The sequence below is a fragment of the Coregonus lavaretus genome (assembly GCF_964263955.1).
Source record: "Coregonus lavaretus genome assembly, chromosome: 16".
In the NCBI taxonomy this organism is placed as follows: domain Eukaryota; kingdom Metazoa; phylum Chordata; class Actinopteri; order Salmoniformes; family Salmonidae; genus Coregonus; species Coregonus lavaretus.
The window spans coordinates 50605657-50619205 of record NC_140003.1 but is presented as its reverse complement, the minus strand read 5'-3'; the positions used below and the strand labels follow the sequence as shown (position 1 = coordinate 50619205).

Below are 13549 nucleotides of genomic sequence, written 5' to 3'. Positions count from 1 at the left end.
TAACAGTAGGGAGGCTATATACAGGGGGTACCGGTACAGAGTCAATGTGAAATAACAGTAGGGAGGCTATATACAGGGGGTACCGGTACAGAGTCAATGTGAAATAACAGTAGGGAGGCTATATACAGGGGGGTACCGGTACAGAGTCAATGTGTAATAACAGTAGGGAGGCTATATACAGGGGGTACCGATACAGAGTCAATGGGAAATAACAGTAGGGAGGCTATATACAGGGGGGTACCGGTACAGAGTCAATGGGAAATAACAGTAGAGAGGCTATATACAGGGGGTACCGGTACAGAGTCAATGGGAAATAACAGTAGGGAGGCTATATACAGGGGGATACCGGTACAGAGTCAATGGGAAATAACAGTAGGGAGGCTATATACAGGGGGTACCGGTACAGAGTCAATGGGAAATAACAGTAGAGAGGCTATATACAGGGGGATACCGGTACAGAGTCAATGGGAAATAACAGTAGAGAGGCTATATACAGGGGGGTACCGGTACAGAGTCAATGGGAAATAACAGTAGAGAGGCTATATACAGGGGGTACCGGTACAGAGTCAATGGGAAATAACAGTAGGGAGGCTATATACAGGGGATACCGGTACAGAGTCAATGGGAAATAACAGTAGGGAGGCTATATACAGGGGGGTACCGGTACAGAGTCAATGGGAAATAACAGTAGGGAGGCTATATACAGGGGGTACCGGTACAGAGTCAATGGGAAATAACAGTAGGGAGGCTATATACAGGGGGTACCGGTACAGAGTCAATGGGAAATAACAGTAGGGAGGCTATATACAGGGGGTAACGGTACAGAGTCAATGGGAAATAACAGTAGGGAGGCTATATACAGGGGGTACCGGTACCGAGTCAATGTGTAATAACAGTAGGAAGGCTATATACAGGGGGTACCGGTACCGAGGCAATGTGCGGGGGCACCGGTTAGTCGAGGTAATTGAGGTAATATGTACAGTTGAAGTCGGAAGTTTACATACACCTTAGCCAAATACATTTAAACTCAGTTTTTCACAATTCCTGACATTTAATCCTAGTAAAAATTCCCTGTCTTAGGTCAGTTAGGATCACCACTTTATTTTAAGAATGTGAAATGTCAGAATAATAGTAGAGAGAAGGATTTATTTCAGCTTTTATTTCTTTCATCACATTCCCAGAGGGTTAGAAGTTTACACACACTCAATTAGTATTTGGTACCATTGCCTTTAAATTGTTTTTACTTGGGTCAAACATTTCGGGTAGCCTTCCACAAGCTTCCCACAATAAATTGGGTGAATTTTAGCCCATTCCTCCTGACAGAGCTGGTGTAACTGAGTCAGGTTTGTAGGCTTCCTTGCTCGCACACGCTTTTTCAGTTCTGCCCACACATTTTCTATAGGATTGAGGTCAGGGCTTTGTGATGGCCACTCCAATACCTTGACTTTGTTATCCTTAAGACATTTTGTCACAACTTCGGAAGTATGCTTGGGGTCATTGTCCATTTGGAAGACCCATTTGCGACCAAGCTTTAACTTCCTGATTGATATCTTGAGATGTTGCTTCAATATATCCACATAATTTTCCCTCCTCATGATGCCATCTATTTTGTGAAGTGCACCAGTCCCTCCTGCAGCAAAGCACCCCCACAGAATGATGCTGACCCCCCGTGCTTCACGGTTGGGATGGTGTTCTTCGGCTTGCAAGCATCCCCCTTTTTCCTCCAAACATAACGATGGTCATTATGGCCAAACAGTTCTATTTTTGTTTCATCAGACCAGAGGACATTTCTCTGGTGTTTATACTTGCGTACTATTGTTTGTACAGATGAACATGGTACCTTCAGGCGTTTGGAAATTGCTCCCAAGGATGAACCAGACTTGTGGAGGTCTACTATTTTTTTCTGAGGTCTTGGCTGATTTCTTTTGATTTTCCCATGATGTCAAGCAAAGAGGCACTGAGTTTGAAGGTAGGCCTTGAAATACATCCACAGGTACACCTCCAATTGACTCAAATGATGTCAATTAGCCTATCAGAAGCTTTTAAAGCCATGACATCATTTTCTGGAATCTTCCAAGCTGTTTAAAGGCACAGTCAACTTAGTGTATGTAAACTTCTGACCCACTGGAATTGTGATACAGTGAATTATAAGTGAAATAATCTGTCTGTAAACAATTGTTGGAAAAATTACTTGTGTCATGCACAAAGTAGATGTCCTAACCGACTTGCCAAAACTATAGTTTGTTAACAAGAAATGTGTGGAGTGGTTGAAAAACGAGTTTTAATGACTCCAACCTAAGTGTATGTAAACTTCCGACTTCAACTGTAGGTAGAGTTATTAAAGTGACTATGCATAGATAATAAACAGAGAGTAGCAACAGCGTAAAAGAGGGGTGGGGGGGCAATACAAAAAGTCTGGGTAGCCATTTGATTAGATGTTCAGGAGTCTTATGGCTTGGGGGTAGAAGCTGTTTAGAAGCCTCTTGAACCTAGACTTGCCGCTCCGGTACCGCTTGCCGTGCGGTAGCAGAGAGAACAGTCTATGACTAGGGTGGCTGGAGTCTTTGACAATTTTTAGGGCCTTCCTCTGACACCGCCTGGTATAGAGGTCCTGGATGGCAGGAAGCTTGGCACCAGTGATGTACTGGGCCGTACGCACTACCCTCTGTAGTGCTTTGCGGTCGGAAGCCGAGCAGTTGCCATACCAGGCAGTGATGCAACCAGTCAGGATGCTCTCGATGGTGCAGCTGTTGAACCTTTTGAGGATCTGAGGACCCATGCCAAATCTTTTCAGTCTCCTTAGGGGGAATAGGCTTTGTCGTGCCCTCTTCACGACTGTCTTGGTGTGCTTGGACCATGTTCGTTTGTTGGTGATGTGGACACCAAGGAACTTGAAGCTCTCAACCTGTTCCACTACAGCCCCGTCGATGAGAATGGGGCGTGCTCGGTCCTCTTCTTTTCAAGTAGTCCACAATCATCATCTTTGTAATAAATACAAATATAAATACAAATATACTGATACTACTACGCAACATTACTACTTTACAACATTACTACTACTACCACTATCCTATATCACTCCTTACAGCATTAATACTGGTTCTCCTCAGACTTGACTGCCCTTGACCAGCACAAAAACATCCTGTGGCGTACTGCATTAGCATCAAATAGCCCCCGCGATATGCAACTTTTCAGGGAAGTTAGGAACCAATATACACAAGCAGTTAGGAAAGCAAAGGCTAACTTTTTCAAACAGAAATTTGCATCCTGTAGCACTAACTCCAAAAAGTTTTGGGACACTGTAAAGTCCATGGAAAATAAGAGCACTTCCTCCCAGCTGCCCACTGCACTGAGGCTAGGAAACACTATCACCACCGATAAATCTACAATAATCGAGAATTTCAACAAGCATTTTGCTACGGCTGGCCATGCTTTCCACCTGGCTACCACTACCCCGGCCACCAGCTCTGCACCCTCCGCTGCAACTTGCCCATGCCCCCCCCGCTTCTCCTTCACAGAAATCCAGACAGCTGATGTTCTGAAAGAGCTGCAAAATCTGGACCCCTACAAATCATCTGGGCTAGACAATCTGGACCCTTTCTTTCTAAAACTAGCCGCCGAAATTGTCGCAACCCCTATTACTAGCCTGTTCAACCTCTCTTTCGTAACGTCTGAGATCCCCAGAGATTGGAAAGCTGCCGCGGTCATCCCCCTCTTCAAAGGGGGTGACACTCTAGATCCAAACTGTTACAGACCCATATCCATCCTGCCCTGCCTTTCAAAAGTTTTTGAAAGCCAAGTTAACAAACAGATCACCGACCATTTCGAATCCCACCGTGCCTTCTCCGCTATGCAATCCGGTTTCCGAGCTGGTCATGGGTGCACTTCAGCCACGCTCAAGGTCCTAAACGGTATTATAACCGCGATCGATAATAGACAGTACTGTGCAGCCGTTTTCATTGACCTGGCCAAGGCTTTCGACTCTGTCAACCACCGCATTCTTATTGGCAGACTAAATAGCCTTGGTTTCTCAAATGACTGCCTCGCCTGGTTCACCAACTACTTCTCAGATAGAGTTCAATGTGTCAAATCGGAGGGCCTGTTGTCTGGACCTATGGCAGTCTCTATGGGGGTGCCACAGGGTTCAATTCTTGGGCCGACTCTTTTCTCTGTGTATATCAATGACGTCGCTCTTGCTGCTGGTGACTCTCAGATCCACCTCTACGCAGACGACACCATTTTGTATACATCTGGCCCTTCATTGGACACTGTGTTAACAAACCTCCAAACGAGCTTCAATGCCATACAACACTCCTTCAGTAGCCTCCAACTGCTCTTAAACACTAGTAAAACTAAATGCATGCTCTTCAACCGAACGCTGCTTGCACCCGCCCACCCGACTAGAATCACTACTCTCGACGGGTCTGACCTAGAGTATGTGGACAACTACAAATATCTAGGTGTCTGGTTAGACTGTAAACTCTCCTTCCAGACTCACATTAAGAATCTCCAATCCAAAGTTAAATCTAGAATCGGTTTCCTATTTCGCAACAAAGCCTCCTTCACTCATGCTGCCAAACATGCCCTCGTAAAACTGACTATCCTACCGATCCTTGACTTCGGCGATGTCATTTACAAAATAGCCTCCAACACTCTACTCAGCAAATTGGATGTAGTCTATCACAGTGCCATCCGTTTTGTCTCCAAAGCCCCATATACTACCCACCACTGTGACCTGTACGCTCTTGTTGGCTGGTCCTCACTACATATTCGTCGCCAAACCCACTGGCTCCAGGCCATCTATAAATCACTGCTAGGCAAATCCCCGCCTTATCTTAGCTCATTGGTCACCATAGCAACACCCACCCGTAGTATGCGCTCCAGCAGGTATATCTCACTGGTCATCCCCAAAGCCAACACCTCCTTTGGCCGCCATTCCTTCCAGTTCTCTGCTGCCAATGACTGGAACAAATTGCAAAATTCTCTGAAGCTGGAGACACTTATCTCCCTCACTAACTTTAAGCATCAGTTGTCAGAGCACCTTACCGATCACTGCACCTGTACACAGCCCATCTGAAATTAGCCCGCCCAACTACCTCATCCCTATATTGTTATTTATTTTGCTCATTTGTACCCCAGTATCTCTATTTGCACATCATCTCTTGCACATCTATCATTCCAGTGTTAATACTAATTGTAATTATTTTGCACTATAGCCTATTTATTGCCTTACCTCCATAACTTGCTATATTTGCACACACTGTATATATATTTATTTCTGTTGTATTTTTGACTTTGTTTTGTTTTACCCCATATGTAACTCTGTGTTGTTGTTTTTATCGCACTGCTTTGCTTTATCTTGGCCAGGTCGCAGTTGTAAATGAGAACTTGTTCTCAACTGGTTTACCTGGTTAAATAAAGGTGAAATAAAAAAATAAAAAAAAATAAAAACTTATACAAGAACGCTACATTACTACTTTACAACATTACTACTGATACTACTACCAATATGCTACATTACTACTTTAAATCATCACTACTGCTACTGTTACCACTACGCCACATTACTACTGCTACCACTACGCCACATTACTACTGCTACCACTACGCCACAATCCTACTTTACAACATTACTACTGCTACCACTACGCCACATTACTACTTTACAACATTACTACTGCTACCACTACTCTACATTACTACTGCTACCACTACGCCACAATCCTACTTTACAACATTACTACTGCTACCACTACGCCACATTACTACTTTACAACATTACTACTGCTACCACTACGCCACATTACTACTTTACAACATTACTACTGCTACCACTACGCCACATTACTACTTTACAACATTACTACTGCTACCACTACGCCACATTACTACTTTACAACATTACTACTGCTACCACTACTCTACATTACTACTGCTACCACTACTCTACATTACTACTTTACAACATTACTACTGCTACCACTACTCTACATTACTACTTTACAACATTACTACTGCTACCACTACTCTACATTACTACTTTACAACATTACTACTGCTACCACTACGCCACATTACTACTTTACAACATTACTACTGCTACCACTACTCTGCATTACTACTTTACAACATTACTACTGCTACCACTACTCTACATTACTACTTTACAACATTACTACTGCTACCACTACTCTACATTACTACTTTACAACATTACTACTGCTACCACTACGCCACATTACTACTTTACAACATTACTACTGCTACCACTATGCCACATTACTACTTTACAACATTACTACTGCTACCACTACTCTACATTACTACTTTACAACATTACTACTGCTACCACTACTCTACATTACTACTTTACAACATTACTACTGCTACCACTACCCTACATTACTACTGCTACCACTACTCTACATTACTACTGCTACCACTACTCTACATTACTACTTTACAACATTACTACTGCTACCACTACTCTACATTACTACTTTACAACATTATTACTGCTACCACTACGCCACATTACTACTTTACAACATTACTACTGCTACCACTACTCTGCATTACTACTTTACAACATTACTACTGCTACCACTACTCTACATTACTACTTTACAACATTACTACTGCTACCACTACTCTACATTACTACTTTACAACATTACTACTGCTACCACTACGCCACATTACTACTTTACAACATTACTACTGCTACCACTATGCCACATTACTACTTTACAACATTACTACTGCTACCACTACTCTACATTACTACTTTACAACATTACTACTGCTACCACTACTCTACATTACTACTTTACAACATTACTACTGCTACCACTACCCTACATTACTACTGCTACCACTACTCTACATTACTACTGCTACCACTACTCTACATTACTACTTTACAACATTACTACTGCTACCACTACGCCACATTACTACTTTACAACATTACTACTGCTACCACTACTCTACATTACTACTTTACAACATTACTACTGCTACCACTACTCTACATTACTACTGCTACCACTACTCTACATTACTACTTTACAACATTACTACTGCTACCACTACGCCACATTACTACTTTACAACATTACTACTGCTACCACTACCCTACATTACTACTGCTACCACTACTCTACATTACTACTTTACAACATTACTACTGCTACCACTACTCTACATTACTACTTCTACCACTACGCCACATTACTACTTTACAACATTACTACTGCTACCACTACCCTACATTACTACTGCTACCACTACTCTACATTACTACTGCTACCACTACTCTACATTACTACTTTACAACATTAATACTGCTACCACTACGCCACATGACTACTTTACAACATTACTACTGCTACCACTATGCCACATTACTACTTTACAACATTACTACTGCTACCACTACTCTACATTACTACTTTACAACATTACTACTGCTACCACTACTCTACATTACTACTGCTACCACTACTCTACATTACTACTTTACAACATTACTACTGCTACCACTACGCCACATTACTACTTTACAACATTACTACTGCTATCACTACTTTACATTACTACTTTACACACTATGTATAAACTACCAGTCATTTATTGGGTAAGAAACCACCAACGTTTTGGCATCATTGTGCCTTTTTCATCCTGAGGAAGGCACAGTGATGCCGAAACGTTGGTGGTTTCTTACCCAATAAATTACTGGTAGTTTATACATAGAGTGTGCAACTCTCTTTATTTGTTTTTGTAGTAAAGTAGTAATGTAGCATAGTGGTAGCAGTAGTAATGTTATAAAGTAGTCATGTAGAGTAGTGGTAGCAGTAGTAATGTAGAGTAGTGGTAGCAGTAGTAATATTGTAAAGTAGTAATGTAGAGTAGTGGTAGCAGTAGTAATGTTGTAAAGTAGTAATGTAGAGTAGTGGTAGCAGTAGTAATGTAGAGTAGTGGTAGCAGTAGTAATGTAGAGTAGTGGTAGCAGTAGTAATGTTGTAAAGTAGTAATGTAGAGTAGTGGTAGCAGTAGTAATGTTGTAAAGTAGTAATGTAGGGTAGTGGTAGCAGTAGTAATGTTGTAAAGTAGTAATGTGGCGTAGTGGTAGCAGTAGTAATGTTGTAAAGTAGTAATGTGGCGTAGTGGTAGCAGTAGTAATGTTGTAAAGTAGTAATGTAGAGTAGTGGTAGCAGTAGTAATGTAGAGTAGTGGTAGCAGTAGTAATGTTGTAAAGTAGTAATGTGGCGTAGTGGTAGCAGTAGTAATGTTGTAAAGTAGTAATGTAGAGTAGTGGTAGCAGTAGTAATGTAGAGTAGTGGTAGCAGTAGTAATGTTGTAAAGTAGTAATGTAGAGTAGTGGTAGCAGTAGTAATGTTGTAAAGTAGTAATGTAGAGTAGTGGTAGCAGTAGTAATGTAGAGTAGTGGTAGCAGTAGTAATGTTGTAAAGTAGTAATGTAGAGTAGTGGTAGTAGTAGTAATGTAGAGTAGTGGTAGCAGTAGTATTGTTGTAAAGTAGTAATGTAGAGTAGTGGTAGCAGTAGTAATGTTGTAAAGTAGTAATGTAGAGTAGTGGTAGCAGTAGTAATGTTGTAAAGTAGTAATGTAGAGTAGTGGTAGCAGTAGTAATGTTGTAAAGTAGTAATGTAGAGTAGTGGTAGCAGTAGTAATGTTGTAAAGTAGTAATGTAGGGTAGTGGTAGCAGTATTAATGTTGTAAAGTAGTAATGTGGCGTAGTGGTAGCAGTAGTAATGTTGTAAAGTAGTAATGTAGAGTAGTGGTAGCAGTAGTAATGTGGCGTAGTGGTAGCAGTAGTAATGTTGTAAAGTAGTAATGTAGAGTAGTGGTAGCAGTAGTAATGTTGTAAAGTAGTAATGTAGAGTAGTGGTAGCAGTAGTAATGTTGTAAAGTAGTAATGTAGAGTAGTGGTAGCAGTAGTAATGTTGTAAAGTAGTAATGTAGAGTAGTGGTAGCAGTAGTAATGTAGAGTAGTGGTAGCAGTAGTAATGTTGTAAAGTAGTAATGTAGAGTAGTGGTAGCAGTAGTAATGTTGTAAAGTAGTAATGTAGAGTAGTGGTAGCAGTAGTATTGTTGTAAAGTAGTAATGTAGAGTAGTGGTAGCAGTAGTAATGTTGTAAAGTAGTAATGTAGAGTAGTGGTAGCAGTAGCAGTGGTCATGTCAGAAGGGCCTTGATCAGGGAGGTGACCAAGAACCCGATGGTGGCGGTATCATGCTGTGGGGATGTTTTTCAGCGGCAGGGACTGGGAGACTAGTCAGGATCGAGGGAAAGATGAACGGAGCAAAGTACAGAGAGATCCTTGATGAAAACCTGTTCCAGAGCGCTCAGGACCTCTGACTGGGGCGAAGGTTCACCTTCCAACAGGAAAACGACCCTAAGCACACAGCCAAGAGGAGTGGCTTTGGGGCAAGTCTCTGAACGTCCTTGAGTGGCCCAGCCAGAGCCCGGGCTTGAACCTGACCGAACATCTATGCAGAGACCTGAAAATAGCTGTGCAGCGACGCTCCCCATCCAACCTGACAGAGCTTGAGAGGATCTGCAGAGAAGAATGGGAGGAACTCCCCAAATACAGGTGTGCCAAGCTTGTAGCGTCATACCCAAGAAGACTCGAGGCTGTAGTCTCTGCCAAAGGTGCTTCAACAAAGTACTGAGTAAAGGGTCTGAATACTTATGTAAATATGATATTTCTGTATTTTTATTTTTTTTATAAACTTGCAAAAATCTCTACAAACCTGTTTTTTCTTTGTCATTATGGGGTATTGTGTGTAGATTGATGAGGTGGAAAAAAAAATATTTAATCAATTTTAGAATAAGGCTGTAACGTTACAAAATTTGGAAAAAGTAAAGCGGTCTGAATACTTTCCGAATGCATTGTTTATCCTGTAGGTACGGTAATGCATTGTATACGAACACCGCTTCTAGCTGCCCCCTGACGGCGATTCTAAATATTTATTCAGATATTCAAAACCTTGTGCTGCAGGATTATTTTCCTCCTGCAACGAAACAGGTCAAATTAAGATCCGACATCTGTACTGCTACTGCAAAGCAACATTTAAATACTAACAGTGAATAATGTGGAGTTTTATTTCCTTAAATCTTCTGATCTATCTTTGGAGAGATTAAAGCGTCCTGCAGAGAAAACAGCATCGGGTCACAGAGGGCTTTACCCAGATTAAGATGAACAATCTCTGGTAAATACAGGAATAAATTCCCTGGATTTACACAGATTTATCTTCAAATCATATATTCTAGAACAGAGGATGAACTGTAAGGTTCAGAAAGCCCTTGTGGTCAAAGATTATTATTATTTGAGCAGGCTCTGTTGTGTATCAGCAGGTTGCTATGATGCGGGTCTCTCAGTATTATAAAATAACACAAACACGCGACTTTCATCTGAACAGGCCGCTCATTAAGGATTACATCCAAGGGTTGAATCTTGTTCAAATCCATTAAATGAAAATAATTTAATTAATTACTATTTATGTCATCCATGCATGTCATTAGAAGAGGGTTAACAGGCACACTGCATCCTTATCTCGTTAGTGCTGCTGGTAGATACTGCCCCAAAATCAACATGTAAATAACTCCCACATCCATGCAGCTGCAGTGCAATCCAGAAAGAGCTGGTAATATGGATGGTGTGTAAACTAGCTGAAGCTGTTCTGAGACATGACCCTGAAAATGTAATAGGACTTGACACAATGTGGACTAAAGGAAATCTCTCATATTACGTAACTGGTTTACACTTTTTACGCTGTCATTAATTCAGCGATAAAAACATAACCACTTCATACCTCTAAAGAAACACTGCACATTTAGAAATATGAAGGAATCACTGTAATTTCAGTAGGACATAAAAAAGCCTGAAAACAAACTAGGAATGGTTTGTAAATGCTATGGCAGCATGAGTACATGGGAGTAAACTAGATAATGGTTGTAAAATATAATGGATTGTGAATTATATGGCATACAGTCTGAGTAAATGAGAGTACATGTATTACACACTCATTTGATTTCTCAAAAACATTTTTCATCTGACTGGAAGTGTCAGGGCGACGTGTAGGAGGAGGGGCAGCCTCGGCTGATTCCGTGGCTGGAAGTGTCAGGGCGACGTGTAGGAGGAGGGGCAGCCTCGGCTGATTCCGTGGCTGGAAGTGTCAGGGCGACGTGTAGGATGAGGGGCAGCCTCGGCTGATTCCGTGGCTGGAAGTGTCAGGGCGACGTGTAGGAGGAGGGGCAGCCTCGGCTGATTCCGCGGCTGGAAGTGTCAGGGCGACGTGTAGGAGGAGGGGCAGCCTCGGCTGATTCCGTGGCTGGAAGTGTCAGGGCGACGTGTAGGAGGAGGGGCAGCCTCGGCTGATTCCGCGGCTGGAAGTGTCAGGGCGACGTGTAGGAGGAGGGGCAGCCTCGGCTGATTCCGCGACTGGAAGTGTCAGGGCGACGTGTAGGAGGAGGGGCAGCCTCGGCTGATTCCGTGGCTGGAAGTGTCAGGGCGACATGTAGGAGGAGGGGCAGCCTCGGCTGATTCCGTGGCTGGAAGTGTCAGGGCGACGTGTAGGAGGAGGGGCAGCCTCGGCTGATTCCGTGGCTGGAAGTGTCAGGGCGACGTGTAGGAGGAGGGGCAGCCTCGGCTGATTCCGTGGCTGGAAGTGTGTGGTTACTTTTTCCTATTTCTCCAGTTTTACCTTTTGCTTCCAGCATCTAATCAGCTCTGGGTGTTCGGTAGATGCTTTCTATTATCATATTGTACTGTAAAATTAACACGAATAACTACTGAACACTCAATAGCATGTGCTAACAAGCACCAGTATATTGTGATATTTCCTCGGTAAATCACACCATATGGATGAGACGCTTTACGATGAGTAGCAATAGAGAACTCTACTAGATGGAGAATATAGAGGTTCTAATAGAGAACTCTACTAGATGGAGAATATAGAGGTTCTAATAGAGAACTCTACTAGATGGAGAATATAGAGGTTCTAATAGAGAACTCTACTAGATGGAGAATATAGAGGTTCTAATAGAGAACTCTACTAGATGGAGAATATAGAGGTTCTAATAGAGAACTCTACTAGATGGAGAATATAGAGGTTCTAATAGAGAACTCTACTAGATGGAGAATATAGAGGTTCTAATAGAGAACTCTACTAGATGGAGAATATAGAGGTTCTAATAGAGAACTCTACTAGATGGAGAATATAGAGGTTCTAATAGAGAACTCTACTAGATGGAGAATATAGAGGTTCTAATAGAGAACTCTACTAGATGGAGAATATAGAGGTTCTAATAGAGAACTCTACTAGATGGAGAATATAGAGGTTCTAATAGAGAACTCTACTAGATGGAGAATATAGAGGTTCTAATAGAGAACTCTACTAGATGGAGAATATAGAGGTTCTAATAGAGAACTCTACTAGATGGAGAATATAGAGGTTCTAATAGAGAACTCTACTAGATGGAGAATATAGAGGTTCTAATAGAGAACTCTACTAGATGGAGAATATAGAGGTTCTAATAGAGAACTCTACTAGATGGAGAATATAGAGGTTCTAATAGAGAACTCTACTAGATGGAGAATATAGAGGTTCTAATAGAGAACTCTACTAGATGGAGAATATAGAGGTTCTAATAGAGAACTCTACTAGATGGAGAATATAGAGGTTGTATTATATGATTCCAGCGATTTATAAATAATGACATGGTTGTTATAATTTGTTGTATTAAATAGACTTCTACTGTATAGCTATAATTATCATTACTATGTACTGAGTGGGGTATTTCTCTATAACACAGTGACAGTGGAGACCAATCTTCAACTATTTCTGTAATTTATTTATTTCAACTAATTTCTGTAAAGTAAAATGTATACATTGAATACAAACCTTTTTGTAGGTGGCTTGCAAATATCAAAAGACAATATTACCACGTTTGACTTGCTAATAATGCAGTAATATTAAATAAAACTCTTATTATCTGACAATCTATGTATATATTTGCCATGATTTACAAAGTGTCTATTAAAGAGCAACCAGATCCTCACTGAGCCTAAATGACCTTGTAATTACATTTGACCATGTCATATCTTGGATATGAATACACTGAATTAACAAAATAATATATTTGTGCATTTTTGACTGTAGACTATTCCTAATACCAGCAGATAGAAAACAGTTGACTAAACATTGTCACTCACCTGATGTAGGAGAAAAATGGGCAGGAGGGATGTTGGTATTCTCATGTTTGATAACTGCTCTCAGACTTTATTTAGGAGGAATGACGATTAATTCCGCTTTGGAAGGTTTTGGGACCAGAGGACGCATGTACAGATGCCATTACTGTGCAGAAAATAAAAACACCACAAACATATTTTAGAGATACTGTAGCCTACTAACATTAATATTTATGTACACACGACACATGTATCAAATGCATCACCCTGTTACTGTCCGTTATAAGAAGAACAGCAGAAAAGCCCAAACCTTCCACTAAAGTAGTTTTTAAT

General features: G+C 41.3%; 1 protein-coding gene across 1 annotated transcript in view; it reads right to left on the bottom strand.

The window, feature by feature from the left end:
- Window positions 1-13285, bottom strand: part of LOC311143522 (neurexophilin-2-like) — a gene marked incomplete at both ends in the record, with an annotated part of 79642 nt that extends 66357 nt beyond the window's left edge. Inside the window, one exon of the mRNA XM_084179351.1 lies at window positions 13241-13285. Within this exon, the coding sequence (XP_084035477.1) occupies window positions 13241-13285 (45 nt within the window). The remainder of the gene's footprint in view (window positions 1-13240) is intronic.
- Between the last annotated feature and the right edge of the window lie 264 nt (window positions 13286-13549).